This window comes from Orcinus orca, chromosome 18, assembly GCF_937001465.1.
Source record: "Orcinus orca chromosome 18, mOrcOrc1.1, whole genome shotgun sequence".
Taxonomy (NCBI): domain Eukaryota; kingdom Metazoa; phylum Chordata; class Mammalia; order Artiodactyla; family Delphinidae; genus Orcinus; species Orcinus orca.
Window position 1 is genome coordinate 28,460,007 of NC_064576.1, and position 19,197 is coordinate 28,479,203.

General features: G+C 34.2%; 1 protein-coding gene and 1 non-coding gene across 15 annotated transcripts in view; both read left to right on the plus strand.

Annotated features, from left to right (window-relative positions):
* The window catches only part of MYCBP2 (MYC binding protein 2), a 273,870-nt gene that overhangs the window by 187,235 nt on the left and 67,438 nt on the right, over window positions 1-19,197 (plus strand). For 10 of the 14 annotated variants that reach the window (XM_049700957.1, XM_049700945.1, XM_049700954.1 and 7 more), the window contains exons 49-55: window positions 1,560-1,675; window positions 3,711-3,808; window positions 4,770-4,886; window positions 5,617-5,757; window positions 14,502-14,576; window positions 17,220-17,444; window positions 18,296-18,428. In XM_049700957.1, the coding sequence (XP_049556914.1) occupies window positions 1,560-1,675; window positions 3,711-3,808; window positions 4,770-4,886; window positions 5,617-5,757; window positions 14,502-14,576; window positions 17,220-17,444; window positions 18,296-18,428 (905 nt within the window). The remainder of the gene's footprint in view (window positions 1-1,559; window positions 1,676-3,710; window positions 3,809-4,769; window positions 4,887-5,616; window positions 5,758-14,501; window positions 14,577-17,219; window positions 17,445-18,295; window positions 18,429-19,197) is intronic. The other 4 variants (XM_049700955.1, XM_049700951.1, XM_049700952.1 and 1 more) reach the window with 2 other exon arrangements.
* TRNAG-GCC (transfer RNA glycine (anticodon GCC)) lies at window positions 4,079-4,151 on the plus strand. The gene has a single exon. It is a non-coding gene; the product is annotated as a tRNA-Gly (tRNA).

Genomic DNA, 19,197 nt, shown 5'->3' on the forward strand with positions numbered 1-19,197 from the left:
GGGGGTGGATGGATTCGGGATATACTTAGAAGGTGAAGCCAACAGCCTGCTGCTACAATGAAGTGGGAGGTGAAGGAAAGAGAAGATCCAAGAGTGAATGTAAGTTTCTTCAGCTTCAGCAGCAGGATAGATTATCCAGCAGAAGCGGGGTTTGCCAAGATTGACCGGCAGACCCAACCAGGCATGTCTTTGTAAAGTCATATTAGAACACAACCTTGCTCATGAGCCTATGTATCGTCTGTGGCTGTTTTTACACTACAGTGACAGAGTTAAAAAGTTGTGACAAAGACTGCTTGGCGCAGTAGACTAAAATACCATTACAGAGAATGTTACTGACCCCTGGTATCATGATTTTTGTGAGGATCAAAAAGTCTGAGAAATGAGCAAGAGTGTTTTGTTTTGCTGGGTGCTGGGGTTAGGAGGAATAATAATCCTTCTTTGGGTATATTAAAATTGAGATGCCAAGATGCCTCTTAGTTATGCAAGTGGGGATATTTCCAGGGCAGCGGGAAATACCAGTTCGAAATTCAGGGGAGAAATAAATGTTTGAGTCATCTTTATACATATGGTATTTAAAACTGAGGAATGAATGACTGGTCAACTAGAGAGATGACACTGAAAGAAAAAAGAAGATCTAGACCCAAATCCTGGGGCATTCCATAAGTTAAAGGGTGCTCAGAAAAGGGAGAGCCAACAAAACACTGAGAAAGAATGGCCGGTGAGGTACAAGAAAAACCAGAAAAATGTTGCAGAAGCAAAAAAAAAGTTTTTTCAAGAAAGGAGGAGTTGTCAGTTGTTATCAAATGCTACTGAGAGATTGCTGAGGATGAAGAAGCAATGATTGGATTTGGGGACGTGGTGGTCATTGGTGACTGTGACATGATCAATTGCAATGAAGTGTTGGGAGCAAAAGCCTAGTGAGGGTAATAAGCTTTGGAAGAGAATTGGAAATGAGGGAATGGAGAGTGATTGTAGGTAATCCTTTAGATAAGTTTTGCTGTAAATGGGAAAAAAGATATGAGACCATATTAGGGAAGGCTGTAATATCAAGGGGAGGTGTTTAAGATGGAAGATTCTGAGTTTGTTTGTATAGAAAGGAAAAAGAAATAGAAATGATCCAGGAAAAGTGGGAGAAATTGACGATGAATGAGAGACAATTGCATCACAGAAGTGCTGACGGAATGAGATTCACAGCACAAATGGAGTGGCTGGCTTTGGACAAGACCCAGGACACTCCTTCCATTGTAACAGGAGGTAGAGGAAAATAGGTTTAATCTGATTGCAACTTTGAGGTTGTATCTGATTGCTTCTGTTTTTCACTGAAGAAAGTGATGAGGTCATGATCAGCTGAGAGTGAGGAAGAGTGGTGCTAGAGGTTTGAGGTGAGGAGGAAAAAGTAAATTCAATCATGGAGAGTAGGAAAACGTGCTATGACAGTAGGATTGCTATTCATTGTGATAATACAATCAGAAATTTTATGTATGCTGATACATGTTAATGATGATGTCAGCTGTTTAACCAAAAGTAAATGTTGCAGTACCCATCTTATTTCCTTTCAGACCCAGTGAGAATATGCTGATTCGGGTCAATAACGATGGCACTTACTGTGCAAATTGGACTCCGGGGGCTATTGGACTCTACACCATTCATGTTACAATCGATGGCATTGAAATAGGTATTTTTTTTTTTTTTAAGTTGTGAGTTACTTAGTGCAAAGAACTAGAATCAAAATCCTCTTTCTGTTCTAGTTTGCCCTTTAACATGTATCACAGACATGGACAGATTTCATAACTTTTAGGGGGCTTCATATCCTCCTTTATAAGGAGTACATAATTCGTGCATTGTTAAGGTATGTTGTAATAATTTATGGGTCATTGTAGCCCTCATGATTCCTTCCCTGCATTCCCTGATGTGGCTGGTCAGGTTCGAGCTCCTCCGTGCTGTGCTATAACCATATTCATGCCTCATCTCCCTACCCCGTGATATGTCTGTCTTCCCTTCCTGGCTGTGAGCAGACACCTCTTTCATCTTTGGATCTCCCAGTCTGGCTCAGTGCCTGGTGTATGATGGCTGCTCAATAAATACTTGCCGAAAATACGAATTTTTTTTACCTACCACTAACTTTGAAAAATATATTGCTTTTCCTTTGGGCATTAATCTTTCTCTTTTCTTTATTTTTAAACTATCCATATAATAGGACAATAGTAGGACAACAAAGCTCTAATAAGTGTTTATCAATATGAATTCCTTATAACACTGTCTTTCCTAATGCTCCTCAAGCAAAAGGGTTCCTATGATCAGGCAGATTTAGAAAGCCCAATATATTGTAGTCTCATCTTAGACATTAATACAATTCATATTATCATATTTGGGATTCTAAGAAACCTTGAAATTAAGAAGGCTCTCTAAATTTGTTTAATCCTTATCTTGAGAACCTTACATGTAGGGAAGAGGAGACAGGTTAGAGATAAAAGTAATACTGATTAACATTCCACCAAAATACCCTTTGGGAAACTTTCAGTAGTTTGTTTTTACAGTGAAGATAAAGAGGTACTTTACATTGTTGTAACCATAGATGTATAGAATATACATTAATGTAACTATAGGATCAGATATGTTAGATTCATCTATACCATCCTAGAGACATTTAATGGCAGCCTTTGCTGCACTCTTTTATTTCAGCATATCTTTAAAGCCTTTAGTTCAGCAAACTTTCACTGGTTCTGGGCAAAACATTGTTCTAGGTAAGGCAGTTCCTGGCAAGTGTTGACAACTTACTGATGATTGTAAGATAAAACAGCCAAGCAAAATTACATGAAGTAGAATATAAGTAGTGACGTGCAAGGGGCACACATTACAGCAGTTCAAAAGTGGAGATAGTCAAGAATGGTTTCTTCTTGGCTAATAGCGGGTAAAGGAAACTGATACAAAGTAAATAAGAAAAATCCGCTTATATTTGTTTTCTGGAAAGACACTGAAGAAAAAGATTCATAGTTACTTAGAATCATTCATTTTGTTCCCCACCTTCTTAGCTTTCTCCAAAGGTGACCAAACTGTTAGTAGACTAGGATCTTGCTTGACTGCAGTCAAGGACAGATAATAATTCATTAGAGTAAGGAGGATGATAATAGCATTTAATATATATCTAAAAAATTTTATACACACCTTACATATTTTATTTTTAAAATCATTTCATTCTCACAGCATCTCAGTGAGATAGGTGCTATTCTCATCCCTATTTTATAGATTAAAAAAATGAGGCACAGAGAGTCAAACAGTTGGTAGCAGATGTGGGAACAGCCAAGTCTAACATGAGAAGCCCAGCTCTTAAACACCATGCTGTGCTGCCTGTTACTCATGAGATGATTGTTATAGATGATATGTAGTGTTCTGATTGGGTGTTATGAGATAACGTTTGATCACACAAGGGTTTCTTTTTGATTATTTTGAATTTTTCAGTATTATTTTACATATTCCATAGCCCCTCCTCTTTTCCTTGAACCCCTGAGACACCCCTTTGGAATCTTAAGGTCATTTTTCAGATATTTCTCTCTTAGCTATTAAATATTAATCACCTTAAGAGGACAGAATTCAGATATTTGTTTTAATTGTGAATTTAAAATAGCCTGTGAATGTATATTAAGTTAGGTTTAAGGGTCCTCCCTCCCTTGTGTTCTCAAGTGTTACAGTTCCCTTTCCTTTTCTTACAGATGCTGGCCTCGAAGTAAAAGTGAAAGACCCACCGAAAGGGATGATACCGCCAGGAACTCAGCTGGTCAAACCAAAGACTGAGCCTCAACCAAATAAGGTTAGGATAGAATGAAATCAGAGCATGAACTGGTCTGAGATTTATTAATTTTCTTCATTGATGCTTCAGGGTAGCCATCAAACACCTCATAGTTTACTTTATTTCAGTATTCAAATTCTAAGCATTCCTAAATGAACTTGAACAATAGTTCATGGTAATTCTAATCATTTCTCAATTGTAGAACCTGTACTTTTTGGTTTCTTTGCATAATGCTATAGTAATTTATAGGTCTTGTGTACTTTCTGTTATTGAAAGTTTACAATTGGGACTTCCCTGGTGGTCCAGTGGTTAAGACTCTGCGCTGCCAATGCAGGGGGCCCAGTTTCGATCTCTGGTCAGGGAACTAGATCCTGCATGCTGCAACGAAAGATCCTGCGTGCCGCAACTAAGACTTGGTGGAGCCAAATGAAAAAATAAAAGCTACCCTCTAAAAAAAAAAGTTTACAATTCACAAAACGTCTACCGAAATTGAGTGTATAAAGTTGACAAGGTTAACGTATCCTCTGCTGTTAAAAGAAAAAATTCATTTCCTAACATCTAAAGAGTAAGCACTATAGGAATTTTAGTAAACTACTTATTAAAAATGAAACGTGGATAATAGAATTTATATACCTTCCTGAAAGGAAAAAATGGCTCTTTTCTCCTTTTTATCATGTCTTCAAAGTTTAGAAAAGAAATTATAAACGTATATTAATAATTTTCTTTTTTTTCAGTAATTTACATTTTTACACATTTTGAAAAAACAACATTTTTTTTAAATGTTGTTTTTATAAATGTTTTCTCTTGTTGTTTTTATAAATTAACCACAGTTATTTGCACAGGGAAACCAGCTACAAATAATTTTGGAAACTTTCTGAGAATTACACTTTCAATCTGTTTAATTTTCTCTCTTACCACTTACTTATAAGGTCTCTGTTCTGTGATTTCCCCTGTCTCACCTGTCTGTCTTTGCCTTTCTCAGGTTCGAAGATTTGTGGCCAAGGACAGTGCAGGGCTCCGTATCCGTAGCCACCCTTCCCTTCAGAGTGAGCAGATAGGCATAGTGAAGGTCAATGGAACCATCACTTTCATTGATGAGGTAATTTGTAAGGAAACACTTGGTAATAAATTTTGGACAGAAAGTTTTTGCATTGTTTACACAGTGTAAGTTTACTAAATTGTTTGTTAGAATGTGTTTTAAGCAGTTTGGGTAGTGTTCGGGATCATTTCACAGAATTTCAAAATTCTGTTCATTGAGTTTCAAACATTGCATTCATTTTTCTTTATCAATAAAAAAAGTAACTAAAATTATATTTTTAGCATAAAAGGAATTCAGTTAACATGGTAGTCAGAGCCTGTACAAGGATTCAGTGAAAATGAGTACAGTTTTTCTTGAATTTTTAAAATGTGGTTTGTTTTTGAATGTGTTTATTATATTGCCTTAACTTTGGACAGTACATTTTTCTAATAATACAGTCAAGTAACTTCCAATTATGAAAATTTAAATTGAGGGAAAGAAAGTCTTAAGTGCTTTTGGGAAACATCTGATTTTATGTTTGAAATATTTATCTTAAAGTGTGATTTTTTTGTGTGCTTTTTACTCCTAAGTGACATTGTTTTTTACAATCTCACCATGTGAATTATCATGTTGCTTGGCATTCCTTGCTGGTGTTTTCCTTAAAGGTTCTCCCATTCTCACCTTCTGCAAAAACTAGATGCTTAATCTCCATGTCCAGCATTATTTGCCTGCTTTGTAGCCTTTCAGACCTTGCTACCCTCATAGGAGTTACAGGAGGGCGTGGCTTGTTTGTGTTGCGTGTATTCCGTAGATCCACAATGATGATGGTGTGTGGCTGAGGCTGAATGATGAGACGATAAAGAAGTATGTTCCTAACATGAATGGTTACACTGAAGCCTGGTGCCTCTCTTTTAATCAGCATCTTGGGAAGAGTCTTCTGGTCCCTGTTGACGTAAGTAAAAGGCGGTTTTAAAAAGCTTTCTAGGTATACTCTGTCCTCATTACAGGGCTTTCTTTAATTAAGGCTTCTCAGTTCTGAGGTAAACCACAACTAAATAACTTTAAGTGCTTGAATTCTGAGAGCTTCTGTGTAATAAAGAGGGAGTTTGGCAAGGCTAAGGACCTTACTACTTACTATGGTCCATCACAAGCAGGAAGTAGTAAATTAAAACTAGGCCTGCTGAATTCCTTACACAGAGGTAGGGAACGAGAGCGGTTACATTTTTTTTTTCCCTTTCTTATTCACACTACTGTTTGGAATGAATTCCAAACTAAAATTTAAGAATTCAGTGTTACTATCCATTTCAGAAATACGTATAATGTATTTTTTTTATGTTGGCATTTTGTAATTCTGTGTTGCTTAAGTTTGAATCTTTTCTTTCTTGGCATGTGATACTGCTGTGTTAAAATAAGGTGGATTTTTAGACTTGTGGTGCTGTAGTGTTCTAGTTGAAGTTAAATCTTAGTGTCTGAAAGAATTCACTGAGCCTCTTTGACAGTGCAGTATAATACTTAGAGTGTTCAAAAGTTTTCTATATCACTAAATATGATAGGAACCCACAGCTCTTTTTATAATTTAAACAGAAATATACGATTTTTTTCTTTTTCATTTCCATCAAATGTATTCCTTATGACACTGCTAATGAATAGAACAGGTAAATTTTTATTTTGAAAAAACCTTAGTATTTTAAGCAGTTGAATTTCTTAAAATCAGTATATAAAACTAGCTCTTTATATCAAATCATTTTAATATATTGTTTGTTTTTCTCCTTAATAGTTCAGAGTAATGTTCTGCAAAGGGGTGTATACAAGATGATTCTTTGGGAAGGAAAATAACAAACTTCTATTTAAATTTATTGATTTCATTCTTTTCTCTCTTCCTTTGTATATGTTTTATAATAGTACAGTGGGGAGAGATATATCTATCTATATACTGTTTACAAATAGATGCGTGATAAAGAAAGTTTGGAGAGTGTTGGTCTACTGCTTTTTTGATTTTTTTCATCTGTGACTGGAAAGTTGGCCTTAAATGGTTTGAACCCATCTCTCATTATGGTAACCAAATGTTCTTCAGGATTACGAAAATGATATTTTAAATGAGATAATTATAATAGCCATTTTGTTTATGTCATTAACAGCATATTTTTTAAATTTTGACCAATTTAGAGTTTTGTGTATTTTAAGGCCCTAATAAGGCATTATATTAGATTATATTATCTTTACTACCTTCCCCACTTCAAAATTTTCTTCCTAATTCCTTTGTTTGCTCATTTGAGGAGGTGGTTTTGGAAGAGGAAGATATTCACACAGATAGAGCAAGAGAATAAACAAAGGTAGAAAGGAAGAGCAAGAAGTGTGCTGTGTGTTGAAGTTCTGAATCCCATGGCTTCATTTTGGACCACTGCTGTTCTGTTATTTGATGCTTTTAAACTCTAGCCAAGAGACAGTTTTTAGTAGGCAGTCTTGAGGTCAGAGAGAGAGGACATAATAAAGGTAAGAGGGAACGCTAAATGGAGTGAGCCGTACAAATACTCATTGATGGCTTTTCACTGGTATGTGACTGAGGAGATTATCACTGACTTATTTGAAAAATCTAGATGAAGAATATTGGAGATAGAAAGTAAAATGAAGTAGTTTTTGATATTTTCTAGCTTGTCTTTATGTTGAAGAATGACATGAGTTCTCTTTTAATGTTAAGTAACTCAGAGTATCTGGTATCATTAAGAAGGCTGAGGTTTTTTCTGGTTCCTTTATTTCAAGGATGGTAGTGACTTGAGATCCTTACAAATTAAAGGAAAGATGCCAGTAGAAAAGGGAGACATTAAAGATGTAGATAAGAAATCTGAAGCCTGAAAGAGGAGGAGAAAATAGAATTGAGGGCACATTGGAGAGTTGTTTCTGTGAAGGACGAGGGGCTATGTATGGCAGTGGGTAAGTTTTTAGGGTTGAGAGAGGAAGGGAAGAGGTTGAAGGAGACTGTGATTTCCATATAGAAGGGAGAAAAGTCATCTGTTGAGATTGAAACAATTGAGTTAAGCTAGAGAGTTTAGAAATGCCATAAAGATTTGGAGTAATGTTTGAGAGAAATAGGAGCAGGATCTGACAAAAAAATTACTTGTTTGGGGATTATTGGGCCACTAAGGACCCAGTGGGACCACTGGATAGATCCATTCTGGATACCCTTCCTCTCCCATGGCCCTAAGTATCCAGCATTAAAGGAGCCAGGGAAACAGATGATAGCATTGGCTGGAATTTCCTGAGCTGCTATGACAGGAAAATAGGGACAAAAGGGAATTTCAGATGCTGATGAAAGAGCAATTGAGATCACCAACTGTGGGATCCAGCCTAAGGTGGAAATGTGAAAGGACAAATGGATGGTCCAGGGGACTTGGAGGACTTAATAAAATAGAACAATATAGAGAGTGTGCTATACTTGAAGAGCTGGAAGGAGATAGGCAATTTTTGTGATAACATAGCATATTTGAATTTGATTTCATACTTAGAGCATTTTATTGAATGAAATGGCTCATTAATGTGGCTGTGAGAGGGCAGCTGAAGAATGTTGGAAGTAAAGGTCATTGGAACTGCCCAAGTCTAAGAACTAAAAAGGCTAGGCAGTTGGATGATATCCACATCGACACGAAGACATACCAGTGATGGCAACACTGTGACCTGCAAGGTTTGAAAGAGAGTTTGTGTACGATTGGAAGAAAAGTCCCATTAGATACAATATAAAGTCATGGGACAAATGGGAATAATTAGATGTTGGATCAGGAAGAAGCCTAGAGTAGTTTTGGTATAAGAAGAGAACAGGTAGATGACATAAGGGTTTATATTTTATGTGGTTACCAAAGAGGACAGAGGGGATGCGTGACAACTGGCCTAGGGCTTCAAATAGATCTGGTATAAAGTTGCTTCAATGAGGGTGTTATATGAGGACCCACAGAGTCAGAGCCTGGCATAGGCAAGAACAGGCTAGTTTTCCAAGGTTTTGATTTTAAGGACCAGGACAGGCCTCTCATACAGTCAATAAGTTTTTAATGAGTACCTTACTCTACAGGGCAGAGCATGATAGGACATAGAGGGGATAATGATTCCATCTCATCTCCTCAAGGAACTAATAGAGCTAAACAAACGCATCTTGCTGCTTCTTCCCTTTACATCTCTTACTTCATTTACTACTAGAAAAATGCTGGCCACCTATTCTCCCTTTTTATACTTCAGTTCATTTGTGAGTAGATCAACTATAAATTATGGCTAACCATTGTGAAACACTACTCAATTAAAAAAAGAAAGCTAGGAGATTGGAAATAAAATTAAAAATTTTCGAGGACTAATGCCACTAACTTAAAGAGATGCAAAAGTACCAAAAAGTTGCCTTGAGCAGCCCTTACATCAACCTCTTCAGCCTTTTCTAGTTACAACAATTTTGTATTCACATGAGTGCATGTACCCTATTTGGAGCCTGACTCAAACAGACTGTTGGAGAGAATGGGGGTAGGGATTGGAAATTGAACGCTGACTAAATATTTGATGAACTATTTTTTTTAAAGATTACCATAAATAGTCATATTTAGAATGAGCTTTAAAATGATTTTTGTTGCACTGTCTTATTTATTTACTCATACTGTAGAACTGTCATTTTCATTGTAGATAAGTACTTTAGCTAAATTTTGGCCTACCTAGCAGTAGTTCTATTTAAGCATCATTACTTTACTAAGAAATAATCACATCCTAACTTAGTTCAAATATGACTTTAACTGTGTTTTAGTACTTTAGTAATGCTCTAGTTTAGAGATTAAATAGCATTAGACATCCATATTATGACTATGTCTTTTTTAGAGTATTTTTAAATCAAAAAATATTTTTTACATCAGTGGGAAGAATAGGGATAAATATGAAGAGTGCAGATTCTTTTTTGTGAGGTGCTCACGGTCTCTTAGAACTTGTTGCCCCTTTCAGAACACACTGTTTAATTTTACATCTTAGAGTCTTTCTTTACGTTGTTTCATTTGTCTAAAATGCTTTTGCTTCCATTTTTTTTTCTAACTTTTCTAATATTTTCCTAATTGGCCAGGCTCAAAAGTTTCTGTCAATGTTTCTCATCCCTGTACATCCCAATAATGCTGTAGTTATCAGTTCATTAATTGTTCACTCAGCATATATTTATTGAGTCCTTATTATGTACCAGATACTAAGCTGGGAAATAGGTGTTGGGTGGAGAGGCAAAGGGGAGGGAGACAAAATAAGTAAGAGTGCAGTTCTTGATCTTGGGGTACTCACTATGTAATGGGATAGACATACAATATTCAGATAATTAAGTTGCATTGTGTTAAGTTATAGAGTGACTTTACTTAGGAGGTGACATTTGAGGAAATCTTAAAGAAAAATTGCCAGGACAAAGTAAAGTAATTTCACATTAGAGAGTCAGATGTCCAAAGTTATGGACGCATGCTATGTATGGGAACTAAAAAATGGCCGATACGGGTGAAGCAAGAATTGAGGGTGAAAAGCATGTAAGTACTGGGGAAATTAGCTTTTTCTCTCCTTTCTCAGGTAGCACTTTGTCTGTAAAAGCGGAAAAGGCTTGTAAATGTCTTTCTCCAACTACCCATAATGTTTAGTTTGGATTTTTTTTGGCCTTTAGCCCATCTGTATTTATATACCTCTTATTTCTGTTAAGCTCCTCAAGGGTTAGGGCTCATTTAGAATCCCTTCTTATGTTTTTTCTTCCAGAGTGTTAAATATTACATTTTGCTTGTGGTGGGCTTTCAACATTTGTTAAATACTAAATTTTAGTTCTTGGCATTTGGCAGGATCATACTGCTTAAAATAATTTCTGACCCTCTTACGCTCCATACCTTAATTCTCTCATTTAATTTTCATTGTGCCCCTTTGATGTTAAGTTTTTATCATTCTCATTTTTCCAGTGACAGAGAGAGCTATTCTCCCAAGATCATAAGTAGTAAGTAGTGGAGCTAGCGCTGGAACTCCAGGTGATGTGATTCCAAAGCCTATTTTTTTATGTTTAGTCTACCTTAATCTAGTGGAGCCGTAAGGATAAATAGTTATAAAAGGATAAAGTAAATCTAGCTATAAGAATCATATTACTTTGGCTAGAACTCCACAATTAAATAAATATGAATACTAATAACCTTAATGGCTGAATGAGGATGAATATCGTGATGTATGTTGAAGGTATACCAGGGGAAGGCTGATTTTAAATTAAAATTCTTAAGATTTGGAAACTACAAATGTAAGCCAATAGAATGTTTCAGAGACCAAGGAAAATATGTTTAAAAAGAGAGAGAAAATCAGTTATGCACATGACCTGGGAGACATTTGACTGCCTATAATAGAGCCTAAATTTTTTGGAAAGCAAGTTTGCTTCTAAAGTAGGAGATATTACTGATCGGAAACTTATAGGCCCAGTTCTTTGGATTCTTTGTCAAAAATGAGGTCTTTTAACATTGTGAATGAGGTTGAGTGGTAGAGAAAGTTTATATCAAGGAAAGTATATGATACCTCATTAGAAGTATTCAAAGATATCTTTATAATGCCCATATCATCCAAATTCTTGCAGAAGCAACTTGAGTCTACGAACACGCCATGCAATTATACAAACCGCTTTCTACCTACTTAGGCTGATTGGTGTTCACATATAGAAAGTAGGCTGATTTTTCTGAATTTGGGGGCTCTGAAGATTTGGGGGAGAGATGAAGGAAAAATATCATTTGGTATTCTCTCTTATAATGTTACTCAGGGTAATTGGTAAAATTAGCAAATGTTTCTTGCATTTTATGTCAGTTTCATTCTTTTGGGATACCTAATGATGCCGGATAGTCACAGCTGTAATATACCCCAAATTTCTTGATTTTGTCTCGTTAATAAATTTGTGTGTATATGTATGCATAACCTGTTTTTCAGTCCTACTAAATACTAAGTATTTACTTAATACACCATTAGTAAATATGCTGTCCTTAGATGGTTATCAAAAGCTTCATTTCATACTTTAGCTTGATGTTTAAGTTTCCTAAACAGAATGGAATTAAGGCTTAAATTCCATTTAAGCCTTAATTTAAGCCTCTATTAAAATAACACTATAATTGTTTGTATATATGCTGTGTTTAATTTCTCTGAGATATTTTATCTTTTTCACTTTAAAATTGGCAATTTTTAACTCTGTGATCATCCAGCACAATGAAACAATTACTATCTTTTTTATCTTTTTTTTTTCTTTTTTTTCTTTTGCGTGCGCATTTGGCATGTTTGGTCATGTATTTCTCCATTAAAATTATTCGCTTATTTGGTCTCTTCTATGCCTTGAAAGATTATTGTCTTAGAGTTGCAATTTGGTGCTCATCAATTTAGTTAGGTTTTTAGCATGCTTCAGTTTCTAATTTTCTTGACAGAACTTTTTTGCCTTCACAATAGTCTTTGAGAATAAAATGATTTAGATTATTGTAGATATGTGTGTATTTGTATACGTGTGTGTATATATATACACACACTTTTACATACATATATAGTGGTGCTCATATTATTCTATAAAATTATACAATATGAAAGCTAATTTATATATTTTAATAGTGAGAAATTGAGACTTTGGAGAGATTAATATTTTCATGCGTGTTCGTATCATTAGACTAAACTTTCCTAAATTTTTGAAAGAAAAGTATGCAAGTACATTTTAATTTTAAACTCCAGTTTTCTATCTGGTGCTTTTTTGATACTTGATAAATGCAATTTTATTAGGATAACACATTTTAAAAATAATCTTATAGTAAACCAGTGTAGAAAGAATTTTCTACAAATGCAGAACAAAAGCAAAAAAGAGTCAAATTTGAATCCACATATAATTAACATGTACAAAATTGATTTTATTGGCAATTTGTTACCATGGTTAGCAGTTACATCACTTTAAAGTATCATTGTATATGTTAACTCATGTCCTCAGACTGAGGAAACTTGAGTTTGCACATTGAAATAAAAGAGAGGGAATTCCTTGGCAGTCCAGTGGTTAGGACTCTGCGCTTTCGCTGTCGAGGGTGCGGGTTCAATCCCTGGTCGGGGAACTAAGATCCCACAAGCTGCATAGCACAGCAAAAATTTTTAAAAAATAAAAATAAAAGAGAGATACAAGCTTTAAAGTTGTCAGTCACCACATTGCTTCTTTGTTCCTAACTCATCTGCATTGCTTTTTACAACGCTTTTCACATTGCTTTTGATGCTAGAAAAATTTATGCTAAAAAACAGAATATGCTAAAAAATATTAATATTGTTTTATGTCAAAAAGTTTGCACCGCTATTCTCTGCAAAGGAGAAAAACCATTGAGCAAATACTCCACAAATTCTTACATACATGGACGAACCAGTAAGGACATCTTTTTCCCCCCAAAATAGCATTTCAGAATACTTTGCAACATGTTTCCACTTCACCTAAAGAGGAAGTGCCCTGTCTGCTGTCTATTTTTAAATATGAAGGGGGCTTTGGTTTTTTGTTTTTTTCTTTTGTTTTGCATTTATCTGTAGGCACACTAATAGAAGCTCATTTTTTTTCTGGCTTTTATATGTTTTATATTTCTGTATTAGCATATATGTATGTATATGGGTCTGTATCTACATCTGTCCCTACATGTACATACATGAGGAAAATACAGAACTGGAGAATATTAAATAAATTCTCATTATCTAAAATGGCTTACAGTTGGTTGGGAATTGTGTTGTTTCTTTTGTGCTGAAGTCTTGGATAATGACAACTTTCATTAACTTTTTGAATGTCCTCTTTTTTGTATTTATATAAGCAGTAAAATTGTGTAATTGCTGGTTTCTGGAAGGATTTTAATTTCCGATCAAATAAATATGTTCAATAGGATGATATGTCTATGTAAATGTATATCATTTTAATTTTTATGAAAACATTTTGTGAAAATGTTGATTTTTCTGGGACCATGTTGCTGTGAATTGGTTGTTCTGTAACAAAATATTTTTAGACTCTTAAGTAGAGATCCTAAATGCTCTGTGCATTTCCTAAACTTTGAGATGCAGAAAACTAGGTCTGCCTTTTGATAAAAGTTCAGATTGTATGCTTTTTCTCTATGCTTTTCTTAACAAATTTGCTAACAGCTTTCAGTAACATTTCCAAGTGACTGTTTTCTCATTTATAGAAGAGAGCAAAATTGAAAAATGACTTCGATTTTTTTTCTTTTTGACTTTTTTTGTACTTTAAACAGGGATAACGAATTCACATATACTACATGCCATTATTATTCATAATAATATTTGCTCTATCTATACAATCTGTGTTAGTCACATTTTCTTTATAAAACAGCAGACTGTCTTCTGTCATAAAAGAAATCTGGCTTGTACTGGAATAGACACGTCATCATTTAAAGGAGTTTGAAGGTGTCCTTCTTGCACTGACTGTCTTAAGGTTTAAATCAATGTCTGGCTCTTAATTGTAGTAAATGGCATGACACACTATATCCATGGAGAGCTTTTGACAAAAACTTATGTATCGGAATTTCTTTGCTGTGTGGTTTACTCAGGTGGCTTCAGTTTCCCTTTAGTGAAATAATATTCCAGTGCTGGTGCTAGAGTATAGAACATTGTTGTTACTGTGAACGCATCTTCTGCAGATGATATCCTGTTCCCTTTCTTTGTTGATATTTTTCTTTCTTAAACTTTGTTGCTCAGAATATCTTTAATGCTAGCCAAGGAGTCAGGGATTTGGACGTATTTTCATGGACTTCCAAAGCTTTTTTCCCCCAGGTGAGTTAACTGTAAGGAACAGTCATACATTATTCAGGTATTTCAGCTTGTATAACAAATTTTACATTGTATCTTTGAAGCCTTTACTTAAGATTAATTTAAAAAAAATTTCTTTTTACCAAAATCGATCTATACAGAGTTCTGCAATTGAGTTTCCCCATAAACCTTTCCCCTCTAATTCTGCCAAAGACTGTATTACTAGTGTAAGTTCAACTTTTACTTGACTTCAAATTTGGTATATCTAACTTTATGACTAGCTTCTCCAACAATTATATACAGGTCTAGCTTTTTCAGAACTTACTTATTTAGGTGGGAGAGTTCCAACCCTATGGCTCTTCTGTTTTTTTCCTAGCCTTGCACAGTGGCCTTTTGAATGTTGGGGTGGGATTGCAGGGAGCAAAAATTAACATTGCAGTTCATCAATTTCATGTGCTGGTGCCCAGGTCTTAAATTTCTGTATAGAATAAAACATGCATTTTAGGATTTCTTGAGAATAACAGACACAGTTCTGTGATTTTAGGTCTATCAGTTCTTTTTATACTGTTTAGTATTAAGAAAAAGGATAGACTTTGCTGTACATTTATTAATTTATATAGTTTCTTTAACTAATCAATAAAATATTAAATATTTTAGGACAGTTCTCCTATATTGCCTTTCAGTGAATAACTTGCAATTATTATAATTATTATTAGTGTTTGCCAAGACTTTTCTCTCACTGTTACCCTGAGTGGTCAAATTGGAAATATTGTTATAACTTAATTAAATGCTCGAGATGTATCATTAAAGACCAGTGAAATTGTTTTTTCACTACATCTGTGAATATTTGTTTAGTTTTTACATCATGCCATGTAATTTTTAAAAGATCATTTGTACATATGACTAATTTGACTCTTCCATCTATGAAATAGCATCATGTATTTGCTAAAATTGATCATTCACAATGATATTTTTAAATATTTACTGAAAATCTCATGAGTAAAACAGCACAATTTAAAGTTTAGACCTTACTCTCCATTTTTATTTTGAGTGCTTTCTTTGTATTCATATAGTTGTACACATATATAAATTTTTACAAATATGCATGCATGGGTATATAAAATGCATATTTTATTTTAGATTGTAAATCTAAATTTTTCAAGTACTTAAAATTCTCCTTTCCATTAAATTGCCAATATATAAATAAGGAATGTTGGACAAATATGGTACAGTAATTATAGTAAATGTAAATAAATACTGTCCGTAGTACGTATTTGTGTAAGTAAAAATTGATGATTATTCATCACCACAATGAAATTTACAAGATATTATGTGAAGGTTAATAATGGATTTAAAATTTTTTCTGACCAACCATATATTAAATTAAAGTCACAGGTACGGAGAATTCTTGAATCCACATTTTTTTAACCTTATGACTTTATTTTTAATTTTCCACTATGTAATGGACATTTCTTTTGGAATGAGACTACTCATAGGGATTGAGCTATTCAGTAATATTTTATCTTGCATAATATGTTAGTGGTTTTTTTTCATTTTTATCCTATTTATAACATAACTAAATATTAATTTAATTTTAACCTAATGTTTGAATAAGTGTCCCATTATGATCTTTTACTATATTTGAATAAAGCAATTTGTAGAGTCTATATTGCTGTATTTAAAAATGCAGTTGAAGTCTGTTTTAAAGAAGTAATAATGACAGTGGAAGAATTTCCAGTGTAGAACTTTCCTTTACATTTAATTGGGAAAAAGAGCAAATATGGGAAGGTTATTATTTCTCTTTATTGCATTCACGTAGGAAGTAATTTCATCACAGCATTCAGATTCAACAGGAAATTTAGGGTATGTTCCTTTCTTTCATTTTAGAAGTGACTCTTTTATATCCAAATGTATTTATATTTATATAAAACCACATCTTTAATGTTAATCTCTCCGCTCTACTAAAATATAATCATCTTTTTCTGTTAAAAGCATTAGTATATCACTGTTTAACAATGGTCTAGCAAATCTAACAAGGCATTTTTATTTGTACTGTATTAAGAAAGTGTGAGTTGTTAAAATTCTATAAGCATTCTTATTTCATTCATAACTAGTAAATATTAACATGTAGCTATATTTCATGCACATTTTTTCATCATTGTTATCTCTGTTTATAGATGAGTCTCCAGAATCCTCATACCTATTTTCTCTATTAATAGTTATAAACAAAAGTACAAGGAAATGAAGATTTAGACGTTTTAACCCATACCGACAGGCAGTAATGCAGTAATAATGATTCAAAATTATTCAGTTGTGGTTCATATAGTAAACTATTTTTGTTTATCCTACTGTTAAATATTTCACTAAAAGATAAAAGTAAAATCAAGTACTACTGTGTTTCTCAAATTATGGTGGACAGAAGCTAGAGGTTCAGTTCCTCTCCTGCTATCTTTTCTTCTCTTCAACTCTATTTTAAATATTGTTCAGAAGTGAATAACTGAAAGATTCTTTAATAGTAGTATTAACCAACCCTTGAGCTATCTTTGGATATGTGTTCTTTTTCTTAATTGATGCATTATGGACTTGCTGTAAAAGCAATTAAGAAGGATGTTGAAAGTGATAATAGATTGTATTTTGTTTACTTTTTTTTCCTATTCAAATTTTCAGGAACCTAAACCTAGTACTGATGACTTTTTCAAAGACATAAACTCCTGCTGCCCACAGGAAGCAACAATGCAAGAGCAGGATATGCCGTTCTTGCGAGGAGGGCCAGGCATGTACAAGGTAGTGAAGACGGGACCTTCCGGTCACAACATCAGAAGCTGCCCTAACCTTAGAGGTATCCCAATTGGAATGTTAGTTCTGGGAAACAAAGTCAAAGCAGTGGGAGAGGTATGGATTCTTGTAGCTTCATGACTTCTAAGATATTCGTTTTTAATATAATACAACCAAAGCATCTCTTTCTTCCAAAGGTTGCCATTTCCATCCCAGGTCTTTAAATGTTAATGTTCTTTATCTTTACCTGTATTGAAAATACTAATGCAATTTTTCTGTGCTTCTTTTTTAATAATTTTATTCTCATGATTATCCTTGTGAAAACAATATTTATATAACAGTGATTTGTATTGTATATATAAATGTTCGGTATTTGCAAATATCTTTTCACTATTGCAAATGTGTACTGTACTGTCATGGATGAACAGCACTTTGAAATATTTGCTATGGATCAGTTTGGAGATGTGTTATATTTAAAGGGTTTCATTTCTTCGTTCCCATATATGGGTGTCACTGAAGTCCTGAGCAAATAACATTACTCTTTAGTCAACTGTGGCATTTGCCTCAGCTGATGAGCTTAAAGATGTAGTGTGTCATGCTATTTCTCAGTGTCAGGGTTATTTTCAAGTTGCATTTTAGGCACTACCAACCTAAATAATAGAGAGTATGCTGTGTTAGGACATTTCAGGTGCCAAACAAAGAGCCGTGTGTTTTGGGGTAGCATTTAAAATTATTAAGGGATTATCCTGTGCCTTAAAAAATATTTTTACTGAAGTCATCAGTGAGCATTATTTTACAAGACTGTTTATTGATTTCTGTCTTACCTCAGGCTGTGGTCTTAATTTCAGAAACTAATTTGGTGATAGAGATTTATTGGAATAATTACTCACTTAAACTTTTTGCTGGTTTTCAGCCTGAATGCCCTGAAAGAATCAAGCCAATCAATCATGCTTTTTGTTATGTACTAGGTAACCAATTCTGAAGGTACATGGGTGCAGCTGGATAAGAACAGCATGGTAGAGTTCTGTGAGAGTGATGAAGGAGAGGCATGGTCCTTAGCTAGAGACAGAGGCGGAAACCAGTACCTCCGACATGAAGATGGCAAGTTGGCTTAAATTTGTGATTTATTCCGATTTACCTTTGCAGTACAGAAGTTTAAACTGTACTGTATTTCTTTTGTTGTAAAGAGCTTTTTTATGTGTTTACTTTTTAAGTAAAATCAAAACTAAAGGTTTAAAAATCTTGCAATTGGTAAAATTCCTATGTGAAATACATAGGTACTAAATGAATACACATAAAAGAAGAGAATTAGAAGGAAATGTGAAACATATGAATTGGTCTTTGTAAAACATGCTTTTCATTTCATTAATACGAATTTAAATGATAATTCTTCTGTGCCAGTTCGGGACTAAACCTTTTACTCTTTCTACCACTAAATGGAAGTTCAGTTTTCAAACCACTGATTGTAGTACTTCTCCCAGGCAATTTCATTCTGTTTGAATTCTGTCTCAGGAAAGGAGCATTGAATATATGCTTAGCTTCTTCTGGGGGTTTCCTATTTTGTTGTTAGAGTTTCAGCTCTAAACTTTATTTTACCGTTTTTCAACAATGATCTCCTTTAATAAAAGATTTTCCTTTTTATCCTCTTCTCTTCATTCTCCTGGTGGCGAAATCTTGTTCAGACCATGTCATCACTTAGGTGAAGCTTTAACTGATTCTCACAGAGTGAAGAGTTACCTCTCATCCTAAAGAACTGAATTCACCACTAGAACAAAAATGATATTATATTGAAGTTAATTTTTATTTCTTCGTACCCAGATTGTGAGTCCCTTGTGGACAGGCACAGGTTTTTTATCTTTGTATTCCTAGT